This window comes from Danio rerio, chromosome 13 (assembly GCF_052040795.2).
Source record: "Danio rerio strain M-AB ecotype USA chromosome 13, GRCz13ab, whole genome shotgun sequence".
Classification (NCBI taxonomy): Eukaryota; Metazoa; Chordata; class Actinopteri; order Cypriniformes; family Danionidae; genus Danio; species Danio rerio.
Window position 1 is genome coordinate 2,722,501 of NC_141033.1, and position 12,683 is coordinate 2,735,183.

General features: G+C 37.4%; 2 protein-coding genes across 12 annotated transcripts in view; both read left to right on the plus strand.

The window, feature by feature from the left end:
* The window catches only part of arfgef3 (ARFGEF family member 3), a 973,876-nt gene that overhangs the window by 354,380 nt on the left and 606,813 nt on the right, over nucleotides 1-12,683 (plus strand). The window lies entirely within an intron of this gene.
* wdr11 (WD repeat domain 11) overlaps nucleotides 1-12,683 on the plus strand; it is a 98,105-nt gene that overhangs the window by 78,212 nt on the left and 7,210 nt on the right. For all 11 annotated transcript variants that reach the window (NM_001423963.1, XM_087278013.1, XM_087278014.1 and 8 more), the window contains 5 exon segments: nucleotides 358-420; nucleotides 2,095-2,160; nucleotides 3,074-3,239; nucleotides 8,286-8,381; nucleotides 10,671-10,836. In NM_001423963.1, coding sequence (NP_001410892.1) covers nucleotides 358-420; nucleotides 2,095-2,160; nucleotides 3,074-3,239; nucleotides 8,286-8,381; nucleotides 10,671-10,836 — 557 coding nt within the window.

Genomic DNA, 12,683 nt, shown 5'->3' on the forward strand with positions numbered 1-12,683 from the left:
AATTTAGCCTACCCAATTCTCCTGTACCGCATGTCTTTGGACTGTGGGGGAAACCGGAGCACCCTGGTGAAACCCACGTGAACGCAGGGAGAACATGCAAACTCCACACAGAAATGCCAACAGAGCCGAGGTTCGAACCAGCGACCTTCTTGCTGTGAGGCAAAGCACTACCTACTGCGCCACTGCATTGCCGTTGAATAGGACTGACTGAAAAAAATAATACACTTAATTAACTGCGTGTGTTGTAGTGACCTGAACTGCTTAATTTAGCTCCTTAAATTTCACAAAGCTTTTTTTTTAAAGCTGTGAATATTTCAAATCAAAGCACAATTTTGAATTCTGTGTTTCTATCATTAGAGACTACAAAGAGAAAGATGAAATCAAGGGACTGATCCAGGAACAGCTCAACTCTCTCTCCAAGTACGTGCATTCATTTCAAGTCAAGTGTATTTGTATAGCGCTTTACATAATTGTTGTTTCAAAGCAGCTTTACAAAAGGTGCACATAACTTAATAACTTTACCTGTTAAAAGCGATTAGTTACTAGTTAATCAGTTAAAGTTATTGTGCACTCACTGGCCACTTTATTAGGTACACCTGTCCAACTGCTCGTTATCGCAAATTTCTAATATGCCTAATCAAATTTCTTCATGGCAGCAACTCAATGCCTGGCATGTAGACATGATCAAGACGATCTGCTGAAATTCACACCGAGCATCAGAATGGGGAAGGAATGGGATTTAAGTGACTTTAAATGTGGCGTGGTTGTTGGTGCCAGACGGGCTGGTCTGAGTATTTCAGAAACTGCTGATCTACTGGGATTTTCACACACAAACATCTCTAGGGTTTACAGAGAATGGTCTGAAAAAGAGGAAATATCCAGTGAGCGGCAGTTCTGTTAGCGCAAATGCCTTGTTGATGCCAGAGGTCAGAGGAGAATGGCCAGACTGGTTCCAGCTGATAGAAAGGCAACAGTAACTCAAATAAGCACTCGTTACAACCGAGATCTGCAGAAGAGCATCTCTGAACACACAACACGTCCAACCTTGAGGCGGATGGGCTACAGCAGCAGAAGACCACACCGGGTGCCGCTCCTGTCAGCTAAGAACAGGAAACTGAGGCTACAATTCACACAGACTCACCAAAACTGCACAATAGAAGATTGGAGAAACGTCGCCTGCTCTGATGAGTCTCCATTTCTGCTGACACATTTGGATGGTCGGGTCAGAATTTGACATCAACAATATGAAAGCATGGATCCATCCTGCCTTGTATCAAAGGTTCAGGCTGCTGGTGGTGGTGTAATGGTGTGGGGGAGATTATCTTTGCACACTTTGAGCCCATTAGCACTAATTGCGCATCGAGTCAACGCCACAGCCTACCTGAGGATTGTTGCTGATCATGTCCATCCCTTTATGAGCACAGTGTCTCCATCTTCTGATGGCTACTTCCAGCAGGATAACGCACCATGTCATAAAGCGTGAATCATCTCAGACTGGTTTCTTGAACATGACAATGAGTTCACTGTTCTCAAATGGCCTCCACAGTCAGCAGCTCTCAATCCAATAGAGCACTTTGGGATGTGGTGGAACGGGAGATTGGCATCATGGATGTGCAGCCGACAAATCTGCAGCAACTGCGTGAGGTTATCATGTCAATATGGAGCAAAATCTCTGATAAATATTTCCAGTAGCTTGCTGAATCTCTGCCATTAAGGCAGTTCTGAAGGCAAAAAGGGTTCCAACACGGTACTAGTAGGGTGTACCTAATAATGTGGCCGGTGAGTGTATATCAGCATAGTTAACCCGCAGTTATACAGTAAACAGGTGTACATATAGTAAATACATGTCCAGAAAAAAAGCATGGCATAGTTTATGTTATAATTCTGTAATGCAAGAAAGGCAATTTCTTTCCGCCTGAAGGACCGCTAAATAAAAGCAGAACACAATTATTCTCAAACACACTCGCACTTTTACATGAAGAGCTTCTTAAAAGAGCACGCTGCCCTCTCTCATCTAATAATTTCATTCATTTTACATATGAGGAGCACATTTTTTCCCCTGAGCGTGCTGAAAAATATTTTCTTCCCACTTAGTGACATCAAAAGTGTCCTGCAGGATCCCAATCTGAGCCTGCTGCAGCGCTGCCTGCTTGTGTCTCGGTGAGTCTCAGTTTAGATCAGAATGCAACACTGTCACACAGGCTCTTAAACTGTTTTAACTGTCTTAAAGGGGACATAATATGCAAAAATCATTATTATAAGTGATTTAAGCACAGTTGTGTAGAAAAATGTGTGAATATAGCCAGCCTGTAATGCTAAAAATTAAATTAATTGTGTCTTTTATAATCAGACTTGATAGAAACAGTCTGCAGAAACACTTTGATTGACATTTTCTCTTTGTACGTGTCATTAGAGGAGGAAAGCCCCGCCTATTATTGACCATCCCTCCCTCATTAGCATAAACAGCCCTAAGTGAGAAGCAGCCGATTACTATTGGGAGTTTCAGCCAATTTTGAATCTGACTCACAGGCATTTGTAGCTCCGCCCTCTTTAGAAAAAGAGCACAATCTCATTTGAATTTAAAGCGACAGTCACCTGAAACGCCACAATTAGGATCAAAGCTTAAAAGGGGCAGGTTCAGTGAGATAGAAAACATCGTTTGTGTGGTATTTTGAGCTGAAACTTCACTACACACACTCTAGACATCAGAGACTTAATTATGTGACTTAATTACTTTAAAACAAGACTAACGTCCTATGCTAATGAGGCAGAGATGGTCCCTAGAGGGCGGGGCTTTCACCCTCTGATGACACGTACAAAGAGAGAATGTCAATCAAAGTCTGTACAATCAAGTCTGATTATAAAATGAATAATGAATACGTGTTTATCATTAGAAGCTGGTTATAATAACACACTGTTCATGTTTAAACCTCTAATAAAAGATATTTTTTGCATAATAGGTCTTCTTTAATGTTAACCTATTTAATGTTGGTTTGACGGTCTTGTCTGCTGAATAAACTGAGGAACTCTTCTGTTGCTCCGGGGTTTCTCTCCTTCATTTATATTTTATCAGGCTGTTCGGTGATGAATCAGACCTTCAGTTCTGGACGGTGGCTTCTCATTACATCCAGGCGTTTGCTCAGAGCGCTCAATCCAACGAATCCGTCCCAGAAGGCCAAGCGGCAGCCAGTCATCTGGACATCTGCCATGACATCCTCTGCGAAAGCTCCTTCTTCCAGGTTTGAGCTCAAAACACCTCATCTACTCGACTTTTAAACTGATGGGATTAATATTAACACTTTATTTTAAGGGATAGTTCATCCACAATTGACTCCCTTTTCACTCAGCCTCGTGTGGTTATCTGAGTTTCCATGAGTTTCTTTCTTCTGCTGAACGCTAAATAAGATATTTTAATTGTATATGATTTCAACTAATAATTCAATAAGCACAATTGTTTTTTAATTCCATCACTAATAATAAAATAAACAAGACAAATAATCAACCAATCAAATTAAAGCGATAGTTCACCCAAAACTGAAAACTCTCAGTCATTTACTCACATTTGACTCGTTTCAGTTCTGTTGAACACAAAAGAAGATATTTTGAAGAATGTTGCTTGAAACCAGTAGCCATTAATTTTCATCGAAGAGACTACTATGGAAGTCAATGGTTACAGGTTTTCAGGATTCTTCAAACCAAGTCAAATGTGAGTCAATGATTGAGAATAAAACAATCTATTTAAAATGGGTTAAAAGTATAATTTGCTGTTTATCCTGAGCTTCTGTTTTGTTTTATTGTAGACAAGTCATCTACTCGACTTTTAAACTGCAATTAATATTAACACTTTATTCAGAGGGATAGTAAAATGTAAATCATTTTTCATAATGAGCCATGGACTTATTTACTTTAAAGGGACATTCATTCATTCATTTTCTTGTCGGCTTAGTCCCTTTATTAATCCGGGGTCGCCACAGCAAAATGAACCGCCAACTTATCCAGCAAGTTTTTACGCAACAGATGCCCTTCCAGCCGCAACCCATCTCTGGGAAACTTTAAAGGGACAGTTCACCCAAAAATCAAAATGTACTCACTATTTATTGAGCCTCATGTGGATATCTGAGGTTACATGAGTTTCTTTCTTCTGTTGAAAAATAAATAAGATATTTTGAAGAATGCTGGAAACCTGTAACCATTGACTTTCATAGAAGGGATAACAAATAACTATGGAAGTCAAAGGTTACAGGTTTTCAGCATTCTTCAAAATATCTTCTTTTGTGTTCAACAGAACTCATAAAGGTTTGAAACAAGTAAAATGAGAGTAAACGTTAAAGTAAAACTAATGCTTTATTTTAATTGGTTGATCGTTATTTTTTTATTTCCTTTATTATTGGCAATAAAATAAAAAATTGGAAGCAAAACAATTGCGCTTACCGAATTATTTATTGAAATCATATACGAATTAAAATTGCTTTTCTTTTCCTGAGCTTGTTTTATTTTTTATTGTTTTTTATTATTTATATTTTTATAATTTATATTCATCAAATTTTAAACTGATGCTTTTAAATTAATATCAGCACATTATTAATTTACTATTGGGTTAATTTGTTTATTATATATCATATTATGTTATATTGTATTATATTATATTATAAATTATTATGTTATGTTATATTTTATTAATTGTATTGTTATTTATAATATAAATATAAAATATTAATATATAAATATTGTTATTTATAATATATATATATACACACACATATATATATATATATATATATATATATATATATATATATATATATATATATATATATATATATATAAAATTTATTTTAAATAAAATATTATATATTTTTTTATTATATATATTTTTTTTTATTATTACTCAAAATATATGTTATCCTCTAAATTTTCATATATGAACCGAATACTTTTATTACTTTTTGCTTTTTTACACATCTGTATCTATGTCTTGATATAATGATGCCTGGACATACACAGATCACATGCATTATTTTACAGACAACATACTATAATGCTTAATAATCAATAATTCACTCTTTTTCTGCCGACTGAACAAAACTAAAATTGGTCACTGTTTGGATTCCATTCAAAAATAAAATAAAAAATGCATCAGTGAATCTTAGGATCGAAAAATTATTACAGAAGCTCCAAAAACACCGAAACATTGTGCCAAGAAGATTCCTTTGAGAAAGTCAGCAGGAGTTTATATTCAGAGCGGGAGTAAAGTTAAACTGATGAGTGTATGACACCGTTCATCTGGGGAGGGAAAACCTGGAATATTAACACATCCATATTCAGCAGGACTGCAGGGCTTTCATTAAATTAGACACTTACTCTCTCTAAACGGAGAAAAAAAAAAACTACCATGAGATCTGAATCCTTGAATTTGTTCAGTTTCCACCGAAAATTTCAATATGTCATTATACAGAGCTAGTATGCATTACTGAGGGGAGGAAAAAGCACTTCTGCTCACCCTGTGCAAGACATTTGTATCTGATCATTCATAGAAATCCTTGTAAAAATCGACACAAGAAATAGATCATTATAAAAGTGTTCACTAGGGATGCTCCGATCAATCGGCTAAAGATCAGTATTCATAATCACATGTAATGACTCTATCGGTACTCGCCAATCTGGCTGATCTCATGAACTGATCGCAGGGGTTTGTTTATGAGTTTACAAGCAGAGGAAGACGCACGTGCGCTCGCGTATATAATACATAGCCTACAGTAGCCACAACACGTGAGGAGGTGAATGATGCGTGGGGCGTCAGATATTTTCTGTAAAGCTGCTTCTGGCTATTATATGTCCACACTAAATGGTTGGGATTATTTGCAGCATCCTTCCTTTATTTTCCTAGGTAAGGCAAGATCTCCACTTAAGTATCATACTTAAAGGGAAAATGTGCTTGAATAAAGCTTGAAGCATCAGAATCGGTACTCTGTATCCGCCGATCATCATGACAAAAAATTGGTACTTGGCTGCAAAAACCCTGATCAGAGCCTCCCTAATGTTCACACTTTATTCTAATGTACAATCCACACTATTAACAAACCATTAATTAAGACTTTTAGCTCAATAAACTACTAATAAGCTGCTTATTAATATTAGGGTAGTAGTTGGGTTTAAGTATCGGTAGGATTAGGAATATATAAATCATACTTTATAATTGCTAATAAACAGTTCATATCGTAATAGACAGGTAATAAGCCAGTAGTAAATAATGTGAATTGTTAATTGAACTAAAGTGTTACTATAAATATACCTGACATAAGTCAAAATGAAGGAAAGACTACAAAGCACCTTTAACTATTAGAACAATGAATCCAGATTTTGTTTGGTGGCTGTAAAAATGCTTTCTGAAAGTAACGCTCTGGCACCATCTAGCTGTCAGAAAAAAAAAACTATTACAGCTGTAATGTCTTTCTAAATGTGTGATTTACTAATGAAAGTAATGAATAATAAATGTAGTTCACTCTTAAGCTCGAGTAAATGTACGAAATTGCATAAGTAATAGTCAATAATATGCAAACTAATGATCCATTTTTAAAGGGGTAGTTCACACAAAAATGAAGATTTCCTGTTAATTTACTCTAAAGTGCCATTTTTTTTCTGATTTCCTTCAGTGTTTAGCTGTAAGCAGCCTGTCCTCCACCTCAAGAGTTCTTAATGTCAGTCCTGGACAGGCCCGGATTGGCTAATCGGGAGGACTGGGAGAATTCCCAGTGGGCCGGTCCGTTTTTTTGGCCGCGAGGGCCGGTGTCACTAGCTGCTTGCACTCTCAGCAGTCGCACTTTTTTTCATTTATTTATTTATTTGACCATAGTCTCCCTCTTTTTATTAATTATTTTGCCGCAGCTCCTCGCTTTTTATTTATATTCTCGCAGCCCCGTGAGCAAAATGCAGCCTGCAGGTTAATGATGACGTAACTATCATTCTACCCCAAACAGCGGCACCTTAGTGAATATAAGAATTCGAATAATTAATATTAATGAATAATACACCTGCCCAATGAAAATCAGATGATTCCCTACATTAATAAATCTGACATGAATTGATCAGAAATCTAGAAAGGGGAGAAAAAGATTAAACCATTCAGCGCCATTGTGGTCCAGTGGTCAGCACGTTGCATCACCACACTGCAGCACCCGAGTTCGATCCTTACCCATCTAATTTAATTTAATTTTTTTCCATTTTTATTGTTAAGACATATAATACTGTTTGGGTTGTTGAACATTTCAACTTCTAAAGCAGCTGTTTTCTTGAAAAAGACGTGATCGTGTCATATTAGAAACTGAATGGAAATGACGTTACCTTAATAAAGTCAGTCGTGAACTGAGGTGGGCCGGTCTAAGGCTTTAACTCCAGGGCTGAAAAGGAGTCCCACTCCGGCCCTGGTCCTGGAGGTCCGGTGTCCTGCCAGGCACGTGCACATACAGGGCTCAACCTGTGCGGTGCACATGCCCTTTTTAATCTTGGATATAAAGGGCCCTTCCAAAATGATCAAAAGTGCCCCCGCGACGCGACACACCCTCCGTCCCGCCCTTCAGTAGGCGCGCGACAACACCACTCTTCAGTACGCGCGCCACAACAACAACCCCCCCCCCCCCCCCCTCTTCAAAAATTTTATCCTGCACATGCCCTTTGGAGGGTCTCTGCACGGGCCTGTGTCCTGCAGATTTTACCTCCAACCCAAATCAGACGCACCTGGGCTAGCTAATCAAGCTCTTACTAGGCTTTCTAGAAACATCCCCTTGCAGGTGTGTTGAGGCAAGTTGGAACTATAATCTGCAGGACACCGACCCTCCAGGACTGAGTTTGAGAAGCCCCGCTCTACCTGATTGTTCTGCATCTGTTTTCTCCCTGTTTAAATGTAGAGACGGCTCTGACAGCTGACCTCAATTGTTCGCTGTCTATCACGGTCTGCGATCGATTTGTCTCACTGAGAGGATCAGGATAGGAAAAGAGCCTGGCTAGACCAACAGCACATATCACTGATTAAAGTCCACATGAACTGGAAGCTGCGACTGTTTTTGCTTGTTTGTTTGTTTGTTGTTTTTGTATTGTGATGCAGTTCCTAGAGAAACTGAATATTAAATGTGAAAACAGTGGGCGTGGCTTGTTTTGTTTTTAACTGCGAGCTGATTGGATGTAGTAAAGTAGGCATTTCATTCAGAAAGATTTGGAAAAGGGTTTTGGGGAGAGTTATTACAACCTGACTCCTAACTTAACAGCCATGTTTTGTGTCTGTGTTTTAGGGCTTTCAGCTGGAGCGTGTTCGTCTGCAGGAAGTGAAGCGGTCCAGCTATGAACACACCAAAAAGTGTGCAGACCAGCTCCTTCTGCTGGGACAGGTTAGAAACTGCACACTTGTGTTGAGTTATTATGAGCATACAGTTACTGAGATTTTCCACTACATCCCTATAGATATCTATATGCCTTTTTTATACGCTATATTTTTTTAGTAAAATATAAAAAATAAACAATTCTCCTACAAAGTAAAATTTTTCAACATCAACACCCGTAAATGTGGTCTCCACATTGCATAGAAATGATTTTCTTAATTACATTTTTTTTATCTTGCTTCTAGTCCAAATATCAAAAGAATCTTAAATCAAGAAGCAAAAATATAGCAAAATAATAAATAATCTGAATAGTCTTGTCAAAATGAAAAACAAGATTATTTTGCTTACCACGATGGCAGATTATTTAGCTTGTTTTATGGAAACACTCACTTCATTTTGGCTTATTATTTCTGAAAACAAGACAATATTGTTTTGTTTGTCTAGAAAATGCTGCTTTTCCCAGTGATGGGTTGCGGCTGGATGGGCATCCGCTGCGTAAAACATATGCTGGATAAGTTGGTGGTTCATTCCACTGTGGCGACCCCAGATTAATAAAGGGACTACGCCAAAAAGAAAATTAATGAATGAATGAATGACAATGCTGCTTGATTTAAGAATTTGTAGACATTTGAATCATAAACAAGTCAAACCCTAAGAAAAGCATTTTTTTTTTTTTTTTTTTTTTGCAGTGCAATGTTGCAAATTGTTCATTCTTCTCAGAACACTAACATTCATGTTACAGTTTTTCTAAGTGGCTTTGGTGCATTTCCCACAACACTATTTACATTTGCACAACAGTTCATGCATTTCTCAAAACAATTAGTCATTTGTGCACATCATAGTAGCAGTTTCTCATTCCTTCCAACAAATTGCGAATGCTTTTGGACATGCATCAACTGCTTTCATACAACTCTCTGCTGTTTATAACATTATCATCTGCTTATGTCATGTCAGTCACAATTTACTATACTTGTGAATGCTGAATAGTCATTCCATATAAAACTAATAGTCCTCATTTCATTACTCGAGTCATTACATAGAAAAATGTTGAACTAGTTGTCAATCTGTCAAGCTAATTTTTTTTTAACAAATTTAAATCTTTATTTTCCTGAAAATGTCTTAAAAATTAAACAATTTCATGAATGATTTACAGACCTGTGTATGTTGCAGGCTCAGTTCCAATATGTACTGAAATGTAGTTTACAGTTGTGCACAGCTCTACCCAAAGGGAGTTTACGTTTGTTGTAAATAAGGGTGTTTATTCTTTTGCACAATGCTGGGAATAAATTAGAATTGCAAAGAGCAAACGCAGTAAAAATGTGAACCATACATATTCAGTGTCTTGTACTCAGATACCTCACTCAATGCAGTGATGTCTGACTTTACTGTAGTTTTCAAATGGCTGTGCAAATAGTATACAGTGCTGTCTTGAGCAGGAAGTGTCACTAAAATCACTTTTTTTGCATTGAAAAAATGTATTGAGTAAACTGTAATAATGAAAACATGACTAAGCCACTTGACTATCTTGTTACAATGGTGTCAGGACTTTTCATTATGATGATACTGACACTTTGATTGACATCAATATTTGCTTCTGAGGAATGAGCTCTCCATTTTGAGCATGTGATGCGCTTTTGCAGGTTATCATCTAGGTTTTGCAGTTTGTCTGAATTGTTTAAAGAAATGCACCAGAGCGACTGTGAAAAACTGTAATCTGAATTAGCACAGTTAAAGTCAAAATGATTCGCCCTCCTATGAATTTATTTTCTTTTTCAAATATTTCCCAAATGATGTTTAACAGAAACAGGATTGTTCACAGTATTTCCTCGAATATTTTTTCTTCTGGAGAAAGTCTGATTTGGTTTATTTTGGCTAGAATAAAAGCAGTTTTAATTTTTTTAAAAGCCATTTTAAGGTAGATTTTATTCCCCCTAAGCTACATTTGTTTAGGATTGTCTCCAGAACAAACCACTGTTATACAATGACTTGCCTAATTCCCCTAACCTGCCTAGTTAACCTAATTAACCTAGTGAAGCCTTTAAATGCCACTTTAGCCTGAATATTAGTGTCTTGAAGAATATCTAGTCTAATGTTATTTACTGTGTTCATGGCAAAGATAAAATAAATCAGTTATTAGAGATGAGTTATTAAAACTATTATGATTAGAAATGTGTTGAAGAAATCTGCTCTCCCTTAAACAGAAATTGGGGAAAAATATACAGGAGAACTAATAATTCTGACTTCAACTGCATGTCTGAAATCAGAACAAACCTTTGTTTTGCGTGTTTTCCTCATCAGACGGACCGTGCGGTGCAGTTGCTTTTGGAGACGAGCGCTGACAACTCCAGCTATTACTGTGACTCTCTGAAAGCCTGTCTGGTGACCACCATCACCTCCTCCGGCCCGTCCCAGAGCACCATTAAACTGGTGGCCACGAACATGATCGCCAATGGAAAGCTGGCAGGTAGTCAATCTTGTTTTAATCCTGTATGATTTCCTTTTCATCTGTGTAGTCCAAGCTTGTTTTTTCTATACACTGTAAAAAAATGGTAAGTCGTCAACAAATGTTTTTATGTTACTTTAACTTAATTCCATAAGTTAATCGGGTTTCAGCTACATTTTTGTCACTAAACTTAGATATATTAAATATTTTTGGTTGACTGATTTAAGTTGAAATGACTAGAAATATTTAGTTAAGCTGTGTACACTGTAAAACCCAACAGTCAACTTTATCCATTAAAATGAGTGTAGTTAACTTAAAATTGACTGAAAGTTAATTCTACTCATTTGAAAAGTTTTAAACTCCGTGTTGAAGGTAATGAGTTAATTAAATACCTCATTACTTCAACCTAAATGGAGTACGTTCACAGTACTCATATAGTTTAGCTTTTTAACTCAAATGGTTTGAGGCAATCAGTTTCCTCAAACGGTTTAAGTTGCTTTAACTTATTGTGTTACAGTACTCAGTTGGTTTAAGTTATCTTCATTCATTTGGTTTTACTGTGCTCATATCGCTTCATGTACTAAAATGGATCAAGTTCACAGTACTCATTAGGTTTACTCAAAGGTTTGTTGCAATCGGTTTCCCTTAAATAGTTTGAGTTACCTTAACTTTTTGGTTTTTACAGTGTATAGTGACAAAAATGTAGATTAAACCGGATTAACTAATGCAATTAAGTTAAAGTAACATAAAAAGCCTTATAATAGGTTTGTGACAGGAGAAATACAGTATTTTTTATTTGTCTTATTTCTTATATTTAATGTATGTCTTATTTATATGTCTTATTAAAAAAAGATTTTGGAAACGCAATGTTGCCTGAGTTTAACCACTTAGGCTGTGTAATTTTGCTGCCAGGGCAAATGTCAGAAAAATAAGAAAATAAATATCTTGTGAAAAATTTACACTCACTGGCCACTCTATTAGCTAAGCCTGTCCAACTGCTCATTAACGCACATTTTTAATCTGCCAATCACATGTCAGCAACTCAATGCATTTAGGCATGTGGACATGGTCAAGTCGACCTGCTGCAGTTCAAAGCGAGCATCAGAATCGGGAAGAAAGAGTATTTAAGTGACTTTAAACGTGGCATGGTTGTTGGTGTCAGACATCCTGGTCTGAGTATTTCAGAAACTCCTAATCTACTGGGATTTTCACGCACAACCATCTCTAGGGTTTACAGAGAATGGTCTGAAAATGAGGAAATATCAAGTGAGCGGCAGTTCTGTGGGCGCAAATGCCTTGTTTATGTCAGAGGAGAATGGCCAGACTGGTTCCAGCTGATAGAAAGGCAACAGTAACTCAAATAAGCACTCGATACAACCGAGGTCTGCAGAAGAGCATCTCTGAACACACAACACGTCCAACCTTGAGGCGGATGGGCTACAGCAGCAGAAGACCACACCGGGTGCCGCTCCTGTCAGCTCAGAACAGGAAACTGAGGCTACAATTCACACAGACTCACCAAAACTGGACAATAGAAGATTGGAGAAACGTCGCCTGCTCTGATGAGTCTCCATTTCTGCTGACACATTCGGATGGTCGGCTCAGAATTTGGCATCAACAACATGAAAGCATGAATCCATCCTGCCTTGTATCAGTGGTTCAGGCTGGTGGTGGTGGTGTAATGGTGTGGGGGAGATTTTCTTGGCATACTTTGGGTTTATTAGTACCAACTGAGCATCGTGTAAACGCCACAGCCTACCTGAGTATTGTTGCTGACCATGTCCATCCCTTAATGACCACAGTGTACTCATCTTCTGATGGCTACTTCCAGCAGGATAACACTCCATGTCATAAAGCTCAATCATCTC